At 42.9% G+C, this 18,727-nt stretch overlaps 1 protein-coding gene across 1 annotated transcript in view; it reads left to right on the forward strand.

Annotated features, from left to right (window-relative positions):
• The window catches only part of LOC142737734 (ovochymase-2-like), a 102,849-nt gene that overhangs the window by 50,095 nt on the left and 34,027 nt on the right, over window positions 1-18,727 (forward strand). The window contains exons 16-19 of the mRNA XM_075849720.1: window positions 4,391-4,609; window positions 6,707-6,847; window positions 10,144-10,380; window positions 10,944-11,126. Coding sequence (XP_075705835.1) covers window positions 4,391-4,609; window positions 6,707-6,847; window positions 10,144-10,380; window positions 10,944-11,126 — 780 coding nt within the window. The remainder of the gene's footprint in view (window positions 1-4,390; window positions 4,610-6,706; window positions 6,848-10,143; window positions 10,381-10,943; window positions 11,127-18,727) is intronic.

Here is an 18,727-nt window from a genome sequence, read left to right on the forward strand (position 1 = left end):
TTGTGAATAGAAGTGTATGATGCTGACGAATCGGCATCATCCACTTCTCTTCACAACGCCCAGCTTCTGGCAGTGCACAGACACACAGCGTGTTCTCGAGAGATCACGCTGTGACGTCACTTCCTGCCCCAGGTCCTGCATCGTGTCGGACGAGCGAGGACACATCGACACCAGGCGACAGAGGCTACATCGACTTACCTGCAAACGCTGATGCTGCTGCAGAATCAACTGTAGCCTCTGTCGCCTGGTGCCGATGTGTCCTCGCAGTTTTTCCACCTCACTAGATCAGTTTTGAAAAATGTCTAGAATTGGAGTGGGGCTTAGCAAAAAGGGGTTGTGACTTAAAATGCACCAAAGGGCACCGACATTTTTAAAGTAAGCCAACCAAGGGGTGGCGTAAGGAGGAGAAAAGTGTTTAACATGTCTAGTTTTAAGTTGACTTAAAGAGGCTCTGTCACCAGATTTTGCAACCCCTATCTCCTATTGCAGCAGATCGGCGCTGCAATGTAGATAAGAGTAACGTTTTTTGTTTTTTTTTAAAACGCGCATTTTTGGCCAAGTTATGACCATTTTTATATTTATGCAAATGAAGCTTTCTATAGTACAACTGGGCGTGTTTAAAGTTATGTACAAGTGGGCGTGTATTGTGTATGTACATCTGGCCATTTTTACTTCTTTTACTAGCTGGGCGTTGTGTATAGAAGTGTCATCCACTTCTCTTCACAACGCCCAGCTTCTGGCAGTGCACAGACACATAGCGTGTTCTCGAGAGATCACGCTGTGACGTCACTTCCCCAGGTCCTGCATCGTGTCGGACGAGCGAGGACACATCGGCACCAGAGGCTACATTTGATTCTGCAGCAGCATCGGCGTTTGCAGGTAAGTCGATGTAGCTACTTACCTGCAAACGCTGATGCTGCTGCTGAATCAACTGTAGCCTCTGGTGCCGATGTGTCCTCGCTCGTCCGACACGATGCAGGACCTGGGGCAGGAGGTGACGTCACAGCGTGATCTCGCGAGAACACGCTGTGTGTCTGTGCACTGCCAGAAGCTGGGCGTTGTGAAGAGAAGTGGAAGATACTTCTAGTCACAACGCCCAGCTAGTAAAAGAAGTAAAAACGCCCAGATGTACATACACAATACACGCCCACTTGTACATAACTTTAAACACGCCCAGTTGTACTTTAGAAAGCCTCATTTGCATAAATATAAAAATGGTCATAACTTGGCCAAAAATGCTCGTTTTTAAAAAAAAAAAACGTTACTCTTATCTACATTGCAGCGCCGATCTGCTGCAATACGAGATAGGGGTTGCAAAATCTGGTGACAGAGCCTCTTTAAGTTTAAGACAGTACTAAAATTTCTGCCCCATTGTCTATATAAATATGAAGAGATTATCGTCAGTTTTAGGTCAACTACATGTTACTAAGGTATTTTTTTTATTTTTATTACATTCAATAATTTTATAAAAAAGCATTATGTACACCGCTATAGAATTATATGGGCCCAAACAGTACCACTATGACTTAAGGATTTTTTTTTTCTCTCAAAAGCTGCTCCAGCATGTTTCAGTCCTTCGGTTCTAAGGCTGGATTCACACGAGCACATTACATCCGTAATGGACGGAACATATTTCGGCCGCAAGTCCCGGACCGAACACACTGCAGGGAGCCGGGATCCTAGCATCATAGTTATGTACGATGCTAGGAGTCCCTGCCTCTCCGTGGAACTACTGTCTCGTACTGAAAACATGATTACAGTACGGGACAGTTGTCCTGCAGCGAGGCAGGGACTCCTAGCGTCGTACATAACTATGGTGCTAGGAGCCCGGCTCCCTGCAGTGTGTTCGGTCCGGGACTTGCGGCCGAAATACGTTCCGTCCATTACGGACGTAATGTGCTCGTGTGAATCCAGCCTAACATCACAAGCCCTCCCCGGTTATCCCTGCCCTTTTACTCTGCCTTGTACTATCATCTGTCTATATTCTAATATTGTCAGTGTCCAAGCTGTCTATCTTAGATATGCAGTACAATAGACTTTTTTATTCTGTCGTTAACTCTCCGTCTACTAGTGATAATTACCGTATTTTACAGACTGTAGGACACCCTGGACCATAAGACACACCCATAAATTGTAGCATAAAAGAGGAGGAAAAAAAGGTTTTGCCTTTAACTGTACATTTCCTGGGTAATATTGAGACAATAGGGTACCACAGTGCCCCCATACAATGCCAGTCACAGTGCCCCAATACAATGCTAGTTACAGTGCCCCATAACAATGTCAGACACAGAAATACAAGATATTGGCAGCTATAGTGCTCTCACCCTCCCGTGAACTCAACAGACATCAGAGGTGTGGAGAGCCAGGGGTTCATAGTGTTGAATCTGCACTTCTTGCGGCTCCGTACATAGGAGGGGCGTGGCTAGAAGGTCCTTGCAGATCAGTGCCTGCACAGATTTACTGTGCTGTGTGTCCAAATATCTGGGTTATCTGCTCACTGAACAGTGAGATTTGACAGAATTCTGTGTGTAAAATGTGACTGTTCAGTGAGCAGATAACACAATGATCATTTACACACAGCACAGGACATGCAGCTTCCATTACACTGCACTGCAAGGACCTTTGAAGCTCGGAGTTCAGTCTCCTGCTCCTGGCATCTGTTTCCCTTAAGTAGAAAAGATGCAGCAGAAGATTACAACTCAGATTCTAAGAGAAAAACTGTGTCTTAGGCCTCATGCACACGGTCGTGCCCGTAATCACGGCCCGTGATTGCAGGCATGGCCGGCCGCCAACAGCCGCGGGTTGCATTTTCAGGCCGTGCTCCCATACAACGTATGGGAGCACGGCCCGTAAAATACGAAAAGTGGGACATGCTCCATAATTCCCGGCACGGTTCTACAGCACGGACACCCATCCGTAGCGATGCAGAAAGGTGTCCGCGCCCAATAGAACTGAACGGGTCCGTAATTGCGGACCGTATTACGGTCCACAATTAGGGGGGATTCACACAAGCGTGTATTCGGTCCGTGCGGGCCGCGAGGTTTTCACGCGCCACGTACAGACCAATACAAGTCTATGGGGCAGTACAGACAGTCCGTGCTTTTCGCGCAGCGTTTGTCAGCTGCGCAAAAAGCGTGACAGGTTCAATATCTCCGCGTATTTCGCTCATCACGCACCCATTGAAGTCAATGGGTGCGTGAAAACCACGCAGGTCGCACGGAAGCACTTCCGTGCGAACCGACTGAATCAGTGCACCAGCTGTCAAAAGGATGAATGTAACCAGAAAAGCACCACGTGCTTTTCTGTTTCTAAACATCCAAATGGAGTGTCTTTGAGATGAGCGAACCCGGACAATCGAACCGAACTTCACCGGGTTCGGCCGAACTCGTTTTGGCCGAACCCGGCAAAAAAATTTCCGGTACGCGACGTCCTGAGATAGTCACTGTCCAGGGTGCTGAAAGAGTTAAACTGTTTCAGCACCATGGACCGTGACTACCGATCCCAATAAACATGAACCTGTAAATAAAAAACGAAGTTCTGACTTACCGATAACTCCCGGCTTCTTCCTCCAGTCTGACCTCCCGGGATGACAATTCAGTCCAAGTGACAGCTCCAGCCAATCACAGGCCAAGCACAGGCTGCAGCGGTCACATGGACTGCCGCGTCATCCAGGGAGGTGGGGCCCGATGTCAAAAGAGGCGCGTCACCAAGGACGCGTCACCAAGGACGCGTCTCCAAGGACGCGTCACCAAGGCAACGGCCGGGAAGTTCTCGGTAAGTACGAACTTTTTCTTTTTTTTTAACAGGTTGCTGTATATTGTGTTCGGCATTCACTGTCGAGGGTGCTGAAAGAGTTACTGCCGATCAGTTAGCTCTTTCAGCACCTTGGACAGTGACGGGCGTCGACTAGCCTCATCTCTATGATGGCGGCAGCGCGAAAATCACGCAGCCGCGCATCATACACGGATGACACACGCAGCTGTCAAATGTTTTTTGCGCCCGCAAAACGCTGCGTTGTTTGCGCGCGCAAAAACGCAACGTCCGTCTGTATCTGCCCTTACAGTGATTTTTTACGGTCATGTGCATGGGGCCTCATAGTCCAAAACATACGGTAGCTGACAAAATTCAGTTTCACAGTAAGCTATAAAGCATGGCAGAAAAAAATAAAACATTTCCAACAACAAAAAAATAATAATAAAATGGAAAAAAATTAAAACATCACTTACTGATGATAGCCTAACAAAGTTTCCACATAAATAAATAATAGTATTTGCATCTGCTGAGGCTGATGCATAAATTTGGGAATGCAACTCCATGCAAATACTAAATTTACAAATTTGTAAAGTAAATTAAAAGTGTTAATAAATTGTCCTTTGTTTTTTATCTGCAGCGTCTGGTTGTGGAAGTGCTAGGTACCTCAGTGACAGAACCGGGCATTTTACTTCCATGCGATATCCATTCACATACAGGAATGATGCGGACTGTGTTTGGAATATTGATGCTCCTGCTGATAAAGTGATTCGTTTGCATTTTAACAAGTTTGTGCTTGAGGAAAGTAGTAGCTGCAACAATGATAGGGTTGTGATATCAGATGAACTTGGCAGTGTTGGTAAGTGTTCTGCCAACTTGTTTGTCCACAAATCAATTCTTGTTAATCATTTAACATTTTATATTATAATGATCTATTACAGACAGGCAGAAACTGAAAAACTATTGCGCCTATGTGGGCATAGCTATACATCTACTTGTTGGTCCCATCTTCAGAGGCACTATAACGTTTGTATTGGGAAATTATATCAGTTCCCCAATAGGCCCACCAATGGGCTCTCAGCCACATAAAAGGACAACACTACTATAATAATAATAATAATAATAATAATAATAATAATAATAATAAAAACTACAAATTACATGTAAAAGTTGTGGTGGCTTGCTATAGATTTTGCACTGGTGCAAAGTTCAAGTTATGCCTCTAGTTTCAAGGGTATATCTACTATAATGAAGTGTACTCAGTGTGTAATAGCTTGGGTCCTGTACACAGTCAATACCTGAGGTGCATAGACAACCAGTGTGATGTAACCTTCAGAAAGCAGCTTGAGTATCACAACGATTAACCTTTGAATACTTTTTGTCAAATACAAGTTTTATTTTTAGTCTCACCATGATGTATATAACTCTTATAAAAGTAGCTGAAGTTTGGCATCCCCTCAGAAAGTATACGTTGGTATTCCTTTTTTTTATGTACATACACAAGGATAAGGAGCCATACACTACTCATAGTTGAAAATATAGAAAATCTTTAATTTTTAATATTAAATATCATAAAAATACATTTTACTCAATACAGGAGAAATTCAGACAAAGTTGCTATAAATATGTACTAAAAAGGATGGACCATAATTAAAGTTCCACAACAATTCATATATTAAGAAAAAATCAGGGTGTAAGATATCCAATATAGGACAATATAAAGCCGTTGTCAAAACTGGCGCATAACCACTAGTCATAAAGCCCACAGTTCTGTATATTTTCAACTATGAGTAGTGTACGACTCCTTGTCCTTGTGTATGAATATAAATCTGCGGAGTTTCTATTTGTTACTATAAATAACTACCGGGGATGTAATACTATGTTTTGAAAACACCTATATGAATTGCAAGTCCTGTGAGACATATATGTTTATGATATTGCTTTTTTTAACTCTTATATGAAATCATAGTATGCTGCGCTTCCCTATACATAGGCAACTGGCGAGAAAACAAACATTGGTCGGTATGTACTGCTGCAATTCCGATCATATGCCCCTCTCAATGTTTATGGGAGTCAGGGAGTCATGGGAGTCAGGGAAGTAGGCAGCACTTTTTAATATGCAGCAGAATGAAAGGCCACCTAAAGCCCATTATTGAGAGCGCCTCAAAGAGTTAGTCCTACTGTCAATGCATTCTCATTATCTAGGACCAGCAGGAATTACTATTCACCTTATGGATAATAGCAAGTATTTTCCAGATGTTATCATGAGCTTCCATATCCTATATAAAGCCCACAAGATCTTTATGGACCAGGCCTGGCTGTAATCTGTAGTCAAAAAGGCTATAAAGATCTTTGCATCCAAATCAAGGTGCAAGATCAGGCTGTACTTAGAGTGGGATAGGGGGTCCTTATTTAGTTTGTGGAGAATGGCTGACAAAAATTCCAGGGAATCCCTTGACCTTGTTCCCGCCGGACTCAGAAGGTCTTAATATGGGGAATTAAGAGTGTGCTGAATTTTTTATGGTATTCTCAGTGGCATAGCTATAGGGGGTACAAAGGTAGCAGTCACACCCAGGCCGTGATGCTTGAGGGGGGCCCAAAAGCCCCTCAGCCGCATAAGAAGACACCGGTATTATAAATTATATAAGGTAGGAGGGAACCCCATTATAGATTTTGCATTGGGGCCCCGGAGCTTCAAGTTACGCCTCTGGGTATTCTGTTCAGTTTGGTGTAGTTTGTCTCAGCAGGGAATGCAAACTAAACCCATAGTTGATCTAAGGCCCTTTAGAATTTTTTTTTTACACTACTGAAAATCTTTTTTAATGAGTCTGTAAAGGCATAAACTAACCTATGTTTGTACCCTTTTTTCTTTTTGTTTAAAAACAAATATACACCATAATGGTATTGCAAAAAATTTGATGTGACTGACTGCATATTTGTCATGCTTGCTCTTTAGGTGCCCACTGTGGAAACTTTACACCGGCTGATCTGGTTAGCTTTAGCAACAAGTTATCTGTACATTTTAGATCCAACAGCAGGTTGGTGGATGTTGGTTTTTACGCAACCTGGGAATTTGTGGATCAAGCTTTAATACCAAGTAAGTTAAAATGCGCTTCTGGATTCCTCATCAATTGAATAGAAATTATTGAATAGATAAAGACAGCATGTGAAATGATTGTTAATTATTAGAAAATGGGAACTACAGAAGAGACATCAATTAAGGCTGTGGGTGGACACCCTGACGTTTATTATAAAATTTCCCACCCTGACGTTTATTATAAAATGTTGCATGCCCTTTCATATATATATATATATATATATATATATATATATATATATATATATATAAATTCATATATAGGATACATGTCATTATTGCACAGAACAGGTCAATCTCTATATTAGTTGTAGTTTGTAACCAAGTTTTTTGTATGGTTTTGACTTTGCTAATGAGTAATGACCATCAAAATTGTCAATATTATTTAATGTTCTTAAATTCACATATTACCCACTGCAACCAAATCTTTCATTTTCAAACCTACTTTAAAAAAAAATGGAGCCTAACTGGTTTCTATGGCCAGCACCGACACTTTTTATATATGCACAATGCCTCCATCAACATGCCATTGTGAATTTTGTTATAGTGCCAGGAGTAGTAATAAGGCCTCATGCACACAACCTCTTTGGTGCGTGAGAAACGGACCATACCGTATGTCGGCCGCATTTCTCGGACCGAACACAGATCAGGGAACCAGAATTCCTAGCATTATAGCTATGTATGACGCTAGGAGTCCCTGCTTCTTCGTGGAAATACTGTACCGTATTGTAATCATGTTAAGACTTTGCTGGCAATACCAATTATGCTTATTTTTTTAATTGTTTACATTAAGGGAAAAATGGGAAAAGGGGTGTTTTTTTTAACTTTTAATATATTATTCCTATATTCCTAAAAACTTTATTTAATATAAAAAAATATTTTTGTCCCACCAGGGGACTTGAACATGTGATTGCATTTGATTGCTTTCACTTGTGTATTGTGCTTTTTGCTGTGTCCAATGAAGCCCTGCCACTGAAAGGGCTGAATAGGAGGACCAACATGGCAGACCTGGGGGCCTTTATTAGGCCCTTGTCTATTATGACAGCTCATCGGAACCCCGCAATAGCGTCACGAGGCCATGAGGTGAGAGAGGGACACAGTTGCCATTGACCGATGCATATAAACTATTAAATGGCCAGGATCAAAGTTATCTCCTATCCTGGCTGTTAGTTCAATGTGTCAGCTGTTATATCCAGCTGACAGACGCAATGTATGGCGTGGTCTCAGCCCATGAGCCCCATCCATACTTCGGTAAGAGGTTAATACACACACAAAGTTCCAACAATGTGCACAAAAGAAACAGAAAATTCACAGATTTTAGAATTTAAAAAGACCATGCATAAACATTTGCATTTTAGCATAGATGAATAGATTTACAAGAGGCAAGATACCTGGTCACCAGCCCTTTTCACCTCCCAAAGAGTCCCACAAGAATCCCACTCTGTACTGACTTAGAGAACACTAGAAAAAAAAGCTGGATGGACCAAATCTGCTTCTACAGAGACTGTTTTTAAAATGGCAGTGCCCAGTACATATTACCAATAGGCAATAAAATGACCACTGGGGATATTATTTAACAAACAAATTCTACTATCACTTCCATGCCAGGATATGATATTAAGGCTGTGCTGTTATCTAATGTGAGAATAAAGAAGGTTAAAAATGTGTGTGTGTGTGTGTGTGTGTGTGTGTGTGTGTGTGTGTGTGTGTGTGTGTGTGTATATGTGTGTATATGTGTGTATATGTGTGTATATGTGTGTATACATATATTTATATATATATATATATATATATATATATATATATATGAGACAGCATATATATAGCACCCTGACCCTATAGCTATGGATAGCATTAGATACAGCGGCTCAGCAGACAGTATCACATATGAAGGTAAGAATAATAATTGTTTTGCTTTTAGATTTTATTTATTATGTTACTAATTTTTTGGGTGTATGTGTTGTTTTACAGGTTCGGATGTTGAACTACTTCGATTGCGGCTTTTTTTATTTTCAATACAGTGGTTAATGAGGGTTGGGTGCTTTTTTTTATTTCAATAAAATATTTTTTCTAGGTCCTTGTATTTTTTTCAACTTTATTACTACTGCCTTATTAATAGCTGCTGGCTGATTGACAGCTTCCATTACTAAGGCGAGGCTTGGTGTTAGCCAGTGCAGAGGCTAACACTAAACCCCCCATTATTACCCTGGTACCCACCGCCACCAAGTGTACTGGGAAGAGCCGGGTACAATCCAGTACCCGACCATCTGTGGTGTAGGTCGGGCACTGGAGCAGCCGCAGGCTGGTATTATTAGGCTGGGAAAGGCCAAAATCAGTGGCCCTTCCCATCCTGGTAATGCTAGGCTGCTGCTGCACTGGCTAACATCAAGCCCCGATTTAGTAATGGACGCTATCAGTCAGCCAGTGGCCATTACTAAGTCGGTAGTAATAAAGTTTAAAAGAAAATACATAGACATAGAAAAAATATATTTAATTGAAATAAAAAAAAAACACACAACCCTCATTAACCATGTTATTGAAAATAAAAAAAGCCGTCATTGAAGTAGTCCTCGAATCCGATGTAGTTCAACGACCAAACCTGTAAAAAAACACAAACACAACAAAATACAAGGCAGGCTTAGATACTGGAACCTAGCAGACAGTAATCTTATACAGTATAAGATTACTGTCTGCTGGGGTCCTGTATCTAAGCCTGCCTTGTGGGAAGCTTAGATACATGGTTCAACAGACAGTCTCACACATGGGCCCTGTATCTAAGTCCATGTGTGATGCTGTCTGTTAGACCAAGTAAGTTAGATGTGCACGTGCACGGCGCACAGCGTCATGACGCGAGAAGACGTCGGGACTTACGCTGCGCTTGGGAAGGAGGGTAAGTATGTGTAGTTACTATAGTAACAGGGACCCATATATTTGATGACATAGGCCCCAGTTACTATAGTAAATTTTTATAGAAAATCCCGGGGTTCCGGGGCATCGGGCCAAAGATCCGGGGCTTGGGCCCCAGAGGTCCGGTGCTTGTGACGCCCCTTCCAATAACACCAGCAGCAGAAGGATGTGCACGTCCATGGCAGTGTGGAGAACCAGGAACCATACAGTATGTACCAAAGGTAACCTGATTGTTGCGCCTGCTGGGAGCGGAAGTACACAAACGAGCGCATAGCACTGGTGTTACAAATATTTTGCGGACAAAGAAAGGTAGTAATAAAAGTTTCCTACTGCAGACTTCTATCATGTTTTTGTAATGAATTTCATACAATACAAATTCATTTTTTCAGACATTGCAACTTGCGGAGGTCATTTCAATGCTGAGAAAGGAGAGTTTATGTCACCAAACTGGCCAAATTCCAGTTATCCAAGCAGTAAAGCTTGCACATGGAAAATAACAGTTCACACCAGCAAGAAAATCTACATTGTCTTCACAAACTTTCAACTACAGGATGCAAACTTCACAGGAAGTTGTCAGGATTTTGTGGAAGTTTTTGATGGAGACAAATCTGGGGCAAAAAAACTGGGTAAGTATGATGTTCTAATCTACAGTTTTTACTTTTCACTGATATATAATATTTTAAGTGCCTCATACTGGTGCTTCCTTTTTTATAACAGCTGCCTTTGGATTGGCTGCTCACAAAGGTTGCCTTTAACAATGCCCATCTGTAATTGGCAAGAGCCTCTGTAGAGGGCCTTTTACACAGGCAAGTGATTGGTTGAACTAGCTCTCGTACAAACGCTCACTACCAAGCATTGCCCTCTGTAAACCGCTTGTTCATAGGCTGTTCACATCCTTTATGTGAACCAGAAAACGGTCGCTAGTCAGCAGCACATCTCCCTGTATATATGATGTGCTACCGACATGATTTACATGCATGGCACGAAAATCCAAAGTATGCCCTAAAATCCATGCTGATGTTTTCTGCCACGTGTGAATGGGGTTTTTCTGAATCTCATTCACAGGTAGTGTATTGTAAAGTCCGCAAAAAACTGCCATGCCTAAACAGTCACAAACTTTATATCCTACTAATTAATCTAATCTATGGCAAATTAATAGTTCATATCTTACTTTTTATTTGTATTATAGGCCACTACTGTGGTAATAATGTACCACAGACACTAAACACAACCGGAAATACTGCTGTTATTAAATTTGTCAGCAATCATATGCAGAACGCCAACGGCTTCTATGGATATTGGACAACAAATCTAACGGACATTCCAAACTTTCCCCTGACACAGCCCAAACCATGGGATAATGTTATCATTGGTGAGTTAATAAATAATTTAGATGTATGCTAGATTAAATATATAACATTGTATAGGAGTTTTGTGCTTCTTAAAAACTAAAATGAGCTTCTAAAACTACAAAAAGTGCCCTTGGCACACAACCCTAATCCAACAATGTTACTCCTTTGGTCTTCTTTAAGAGCTGTCTTGCAATAGTTGCGTTCCATAGGTCTGCTTTGGGTTGGCCATGGTGCTGAGTGCCGCTTCCTGTATTTATCCCCGTGGTAGTCCTTAATCCTAATTTTGAGGTTTTAAAAAGAGTAAAACATTGATGTTTAATAAAAGAACATTCGAACATTTGGAAAAGTGTCGATTTTATTACATACTCGAAAAACTTGAGTATTTCAGCCACTTATACTCTACATTGGAGATATACTTTTCACCAGCAACTTAGCTACAGAGACAGACATACCATCAGGCCCAGTAATAAATTCCCTTAAATCTATCAGCTTAGAAAAAAATAATAAAAGGGCTTCCTATTATTAACTAGATTGCATGTAAGGGGTTGGTTTAATAATCCCAATGATTTAGGGCACACGTTTCTTGCACATAGACTCTCTTCTGTCTATGTCCACCCCTGTGTAGTCGTCAAGTCCCCAAGCACAGGGGGGGCGGAGCTAACCGCACTGTGAGATGGTCGCTTGATCCCGGCGCTCCTCACTGAGACGCAGACTTCCACGGCTGGAGGGCTTTTAATTACACGATAATGGTCCGTACAAGTCGGGACAAATCGTGTGACTCCCGGGGGACTCCGAAAACCGGTAAAACGCAGTCGGAGATGGAGAAATTCCTCCATAAAAAGCATCTCTCCCGGCCGGGAAAAGCAAGATGGCGCCGGAGAAATCACTCCCGCCGGAAACAAGCCGCGACGATGATTCTGATGAAGAGAGCTCCTGTACGCACTCTGATGCTGGAGGTGGGTCAGATCCATTACCTATCACTAGAGCTTTCTTGAAAAAAGCATTGGCTAGCGCGATGTCCCCAGTATTAAAGGAACTGTCTTCCATTAAAGCGGACATACAGCATGTGGGGCAAAGAGTGGCAGTACTGGAGGACACTCAATCCGCCATTATGCAACAAGTGGAGGCCGTGCAAGGTGCAGTAGCTTCACATGTCTCCCATCTAAACCATACTTACCTACAGTTGGAGGATCAGGAGAACCGCAGCAGGCGGAAAAATGTCAGGTTGAGAGGCATCCCAGAGACGGTATCCACAGAGGAGATCTTGCCAACAGTGAGGATCATTTTCTCGACCATTCTGGGACAGGAAAAAGCGGCGCAGGTCATTATTGAGAGAGCCCATCGGGCATTACGACCTAAGCCATCTCGAGACGAACCTCCCAGAGATGTTATCTGCGGTCTGCTCAATTTTTTGGACACGTCTGCCATTCTCTCGGCTGCACGAGTGATTCCCGACTTGGCATTTGAGGATAGCAAGATACTGGTCTTCCAGGATCTAGCTGCCAGCACCCTGGCCAAAAGACGGCTGCTGAAGCCCTTGACCGAAGCTTTGAGGCTAAGGAAGATACCCATGCGATGGCTGTTCCCGTTCGGCCTGGCGATCCTGAGGGAGGGTCGACAGATCACTATCAGGACGCCAGAAGATCTCGCTAAAGCCTGGCCGAAAATAGGCATAGAGAAAATCGACATACCGGACTGGATGCCGATACAGCGAGATGTCCCGACATGCGAGGTCCCTGATCCGCACACTTGGCAGAAACCCCGGAAGTTTAAGGCCCCACGTAGCAACACGAGGAGAGGGTTTGGACAGCAACTGGAAGCCCCATGAGCCCGTTCGGGGCCCCCGCTAGAGGGGATTTGACCACTTTATATCCTTTACTTTTTGGCTAAGTTGTTATAAGATTTATGCCCTGTCATTGTGTTGTTATGATGTTCATCAGCACGTACACCCTCCTTTTATGGCACAAGATTTGTAGATTATATGGAAGTCTGTGTTCTCTCTTAACATTGAATGAGGTTGGTTTCCTCGTTTCACCCCCCTTGCAACTCTGTAGTCGGGCCACGACATCTTAAGACAAGGGACATCCTCTGTGGGATAGGAGGTTCCCCCTTAATACCCTTTTGCCTATGGAATGTCGTTGCCTCACTACATCTTTTTCTATTTTTTCTTTTGTATATAGTTCTATGTGTGTTTTGCATCTCTCCGGTGTTCACGCCTACATTGTATTATGAAGCTAATTGTTTTCTGAATGGGTCATGGCCCCGATTGCTTTCTTGACACTGAGTGTAAATGGGTTTGGGACACCGCAAAAGAGGTCTCAGGTGTTCAAAATGTTTAAACAGGATAAGCCGGACGTCTTGATGTTGCAGGAGACTCATTTCCGCCATGAGAGGTTACCCCGCTTGCCGTTGTCCTCGTACAGCCAGTGGTTCCATAGTACCCATACATCGGCCTCTAGAGGTGTGACTGTAGGTATTCATAAAGATTTTCCATTTAAAGTAGAAGTTTCAAAGGCTGACCCGGCAGGCCGATATATTTTTCTTAAGGGTTCTCTCTGCAACACCAGGATGACTATAGCATGTTTGTATGCCCCCAATGATAAACAGATTCCGTGGTTGCTTAAGACATTACGTATACTTAAGAGTTTTGGGGAGGGGATGTCAGTTGTGGGAGGGGATCTAAATGTGGCGCTGGAACCTGATCTCGACTCTACTTCGACCGCCCGTGTGTTCACTCATCGAGCTATGCACAAACTTAAATTGATGTTATATAACTGCCAGCTAACGGATGTATGGCGTCTCTCCCATCCACAGGAAAGAGACTATACATTTTATTCACATCGACATAAAGTATATTGCAGACTAGACTACATCTTTATGTCTACGCCGTGCCTTTCAAATTTGCAGTCAACATCCATAGGGCATATTACAGTTTCAGATCATGCCCCGGTGCTGGCTACAATACATGTTCGAGATCTGCCGGTCAGATCTTGGTCTTGGCGGCTTAATGACACGATACTCTCAGATGAGGTGCACACGGGGGTCTTGGGTGCGAAATTGGAGGAATATTTTTGTCTAAATAGTACACCTGATGTAACAGTGCCAGTAATATGGGAAGCCCATAAAGCATTTATCCGAGGTGAATTCATTGCATTATGCTCTCGTTTGAAGAAGGATAGGAATAAGAAAATGCAGTCTTTGCTGGCGCAGATCTCGGCTCTTGAACGACTACACCAGCAAACTCTGACAGCTCCATTACGCAAGGAATTGGACTCCCTCCGTCATAAACTTAAAGATATGCTAAATATACAGGCAGCAAAGGCCTTTCAGAGACTCAAATGTCGTATATATTTACATGGGGACAGGGGCTCAAAATTGATGTCCAAAATGCTCAAGACTCAAACGGAGAAATCCTTTGTTTCCTCTGTTAAGACTGCCTCGGGTCAGCGGGTTTCTACCACTCCTCAAGTGGCCGAAGCCTTTAGACAGTTCTACGCTAACTTATACAATCTAGACGCTCAAGGTCCAGCGAGTTCATTAGCCTCAGCACACGAAGACAGAGAGGTGGCGGTTCGGTCTTTCCTCAGCAAACTGACTTTTCCCCAATTATCAGATAGTGAAAATACATCCCTATTGGCCCCCTTCACGATAGAAGAGTTGCAGACCAGTTTAACTAGCATACCCTCAGGGAAATGTCCAGGGCCAGATGGACTACCCATCACGTATTACAAAAAATTTAGTAGCATACTTCTCCCACACTTTCTGGAGGTGTGTAATTCTCTCCTGAGTGGTTCTTCCCTCCCGCCGCAGGCTCTGGAAGCCTTCATTACTCTCATTCCAAAAGAAGGAAAGAGTCCTGATGACTGTGCAAGCTATAGGCCGATTTCACTGTTAAACACAGATGTGAAGTGGTGGGCCAAACTACTGGCTAGCAGAATAGCTAAATTTTTACCGAAATTGATAGCAGAAGAGCAGGTGGGTTTTGTTCCGCTGCGGGAAGGGAAGAATAACATCACTAGAGTTATTAATGCGATACACCTCGCGCGAAGGAAGAGGGTTCCTCTTGTCCTTTTAGGAACTGACGCTGAAAAGGCCTTCGATAGGGTCGACTGGAGGTTTATCCAAAGTGCCTTAGAAAAATTTAAGTTTCCCCAGCCCTTTATAAGTGCCATATTCTCCCTATACTCAAAGCCTTCAGCCAAAATTAGAGTAAATGGAATATTGTCAGCCCCTTTCTTCATAAAAAATGGTACCAGACAGGGCTGTCCTCTCTCCCCGGCTCTTTTTATTTTGGCCCTAGAGCCACTGTTATTATATATTAGACAGCATGAAGAGGTTAGAGGATTGAAGGTAGGGGCGGTAGAGCATAAAATTGCAGCATTCGCTGATGATCTCCTTTTATTTATCACCAACCCACTGTCGGCTCTGCCGCACCTACTGACGCTGTTCGATAAGTTTGGTTTCGTTTCCAACTTCAAAATAAATCTTAGCAAGTCGGAAGCGTTAAATATCAATGTCTCCTCCCGGATCATTCTTAAACTGCAAAATTGCACCCCCTTCAGGTGGCCATCCGGGGCTATAAAATTTCTGGGGGTTATGATTCCTGCTGACCTGAGGGAGCTCTTTAGTCTCAATTATAAAGCCCTTTTTGCTAAGATCCGTAAGCAATTGTTATCCATGAGAATCCCGTTTATGTCGTGGTTTGGTAGGAAGAACTTACTCGCCACTTATATACTTCCGCAGATTACGTATCTGGTGTGTGCTTTACCTATAGAGGTTCCGAAGAGCTACTTCAGGAATTTCAAATCCCTGTTCATTTCCTTTTTATGGGGCTCTAAGAGATCCAGACTAGCATACTCCTTCCTGATACAAAAGAAGGAGCAAGGGGGCATCTCCTTACCGGATCTGGAAACTTATTTTATAGCGAACCATTTAGCCCGCTGGACGCAACTGGCAGACGGGGGTAATACCTCTCTGTCTGTGGTTATGGAAAGATCCCTCATGGGACCAGAGATGTTGGGATTGCTATGGGTTCGATCTGCCTCGTACTCCTCAAAGGGATACTTGAGCCCAATCACTAAGGGAACGATGGCGGTGTGTCACACGGCAAAAGCCTTGAATATGTCAAAACAGCTCCTCTCGCCTCTTGCTCCTTTGAGTGTCTTGCCCTCATATTTGGGTAGACCGTCCGATAGAACAGCGGATTTTTGGAGGTGCTTAAATAAGGTACAAGTATCTGAATTGTGGGAACTAGATGGGCCGCCCGACTTGCAATCGGTTTTTAAGGGACGGGTTCTGAAGCAACCAAACGCACTACAAATGGCAGATTATACAACTACCATTGGTATGTTCAAAGCTCAATCACCTCCTTTAAAAGTAGACCCGACCTGGCTAGAAAATTACATATTATTACCGGCCACCCCGTCTAAAGTTCTGTCTAAATTGTATAAAGGCATTCTATTGGAGACATCTTCGCAAAAACCTCATTTCGTGAGACAATGGGAAAGGGAGTTGGGCTTGTCTCTCTCCAAAGAGGAAGTAGGGTTTATATTGAAAGCCGCTCAGGGGTTTTCTAAGTGTGTACGTATACAAGAAAATTCCTACAAGCTGGTAACACGTTGGTACCGAACTCCGGACTTCCTATTTTCTATAGGTTTAGTCTCTGATAATTTATGTTGGAGGTGCCGAGAGGGTCCGGGCACCTTCCTTCACATCTGGTGGTCGTGCCCCAAGATATTAAGCTATTGGAGGGGGGTTGAAAAAATAATAAATTCTGTCTGTTCCACAAATATTACACTAACATCTGCACTGATACTACTCTGGTTGCCAATACCTGATTTTACGCCATCTGTACACAGCCTTCCGACCCACATGATCTCTGCTGCTAAATTGCTAGTGCCTACCTTTTGGAGACAGTCTAACCCACCGACGGTGGAGATATGGTTAGATAAAATGCAGCAGATATGTAGATTGGAGGAAATGGCTGCCTGGATAAACCATTCAAGGGAGAGATATCTGAAGATATGGAAACCATGGCTGGTCCGGGAGGTGGGGGGGTCATAAGAACAAGCGAGACCCGCCTGCCAGCTCTTCCTCACGAGTAGATTGGGTGCGGTTGGTACTACCGGATGATCGGGAGTAGGGGTGCGAAGGGACATGATATATGATATACGATAGGTGGACAGGAGGGGAGAATGTACCATGTGTGTTATATTTTCCGTATGCATTCTTTGAGTCTGGCCTACACTGTATCCATAAACACTGTCTCCACAACTCAGCACAATTCTGTTATTCACGTCATGTTATGAATTAAGAGACCTTTCAAATTCAAGTCAAGTTGAGTCCTATTTGCATATTTTCAACCATTGTAATGTGGCAATGTGACATAAAGGCGTGACACCGGAGGATGCTACTACCATGTTCTTATTTTCCTGTATTATGTCTTAGCTATTTTGTACTCTTACTGAGATGCATGTCAGTTCAGGGTCTCTTGTGGGTTAGCTTGTATTGTGAGGATGTTGTTTCCTTTGCGATGTCTATCTGACGTCATTTTCAGAGAGTTGTAATGATACCCAAGACCTGTATTCTTGCTTTGTTTTCATTTTGCAAACCCTGATACCTGACTTGTATTGTATCGTATGATGTCTTCCCTTGTATGTTTTGTGTACCAGTTTAATAAAAAGAGATTTTGCAAAAAAAAGTCCCCAAGCACATATAGGTAATTTTCAACCGTAATTACGGAATCCGCAATTACGGATGAAATTGCAGACTCATTCATTTCTATTGGCCACAGACACCTTTCTGTATATTTACAGATGTGTGTCCGGGTCGTAAAAATGATCCGCACATTATAGAACATGTTCTATTCTTGTCCACAATTGCAGCTTCGGCTCGCCCGTAGAAGTCTATGGGCGCTTCCGCATTTGCGGACGACTACGGATGGGTATCCGTAGCCCTTGGATCCGTATTTGCGGACAAAAAAAACTCTTATGGTCATGTGCATGAGGCCTTATACTCAACATTTTAGCTAGAACTTTTACAAGCTACAAGCAGTGGTGTAGTTACTGAGGGTGGCAGATGCTAAAATAGTAAAAGATGACCCACTGCTGTATAGAAGAAAAGTGCCACCATAACGGCATAGTGGCTTTAATTTCTAATCTGCATTGATGTCATCACATTAAATAGATCTCTCTGAGTATTTGAAGATTTTCTTTTCTTGTTTATTATTTATTGGATTTGGAATGGCAAACACATACAAAAACACAATGTAAACATATGCCATAATAAATATGGTGTGTGAATAGAAATCCCAGTCACAAACCCAAGGGAAAAAAAAAAAGAACATCAGCAGTAAAAAGGCCAGATACAGCATTTGAACCAGGGCCCAAGAACTTTAAGCTATACCTTTGGTCATAAGTAAATTATTAAATTTTTTTAAATGATTTACTGTTTAAAGGGATATTCTGGGATGAATACAATTTAACATGCCTAAAAGTGTAAAACAAAACATATTGTAATATACTTAGAGATTCTGTGTCACATAGGGTGCGTGGACCCACTGGGTCGTACCGCCTTAACAGTATGGCAGCTGGCCAACAGGACACAGGTCAAAGTCTATAGT

This window comes from Rhinoderma darwinii, chromosome 1 (assembly GCF_050947455.1).
Source record: "Rhinoderma darwinii isolate aRhiDar2 chromosome 1, aRhiDar2.hap1, whole genome shotgun sequence".
NCBI classification, from domain to species: domain Eukaryota; kingdom Metazoa; phylum Chordata; class Amphibia; order Anura; family Rhinodermatidae; genus Rhinoderma; species Rhinoderma darwinii.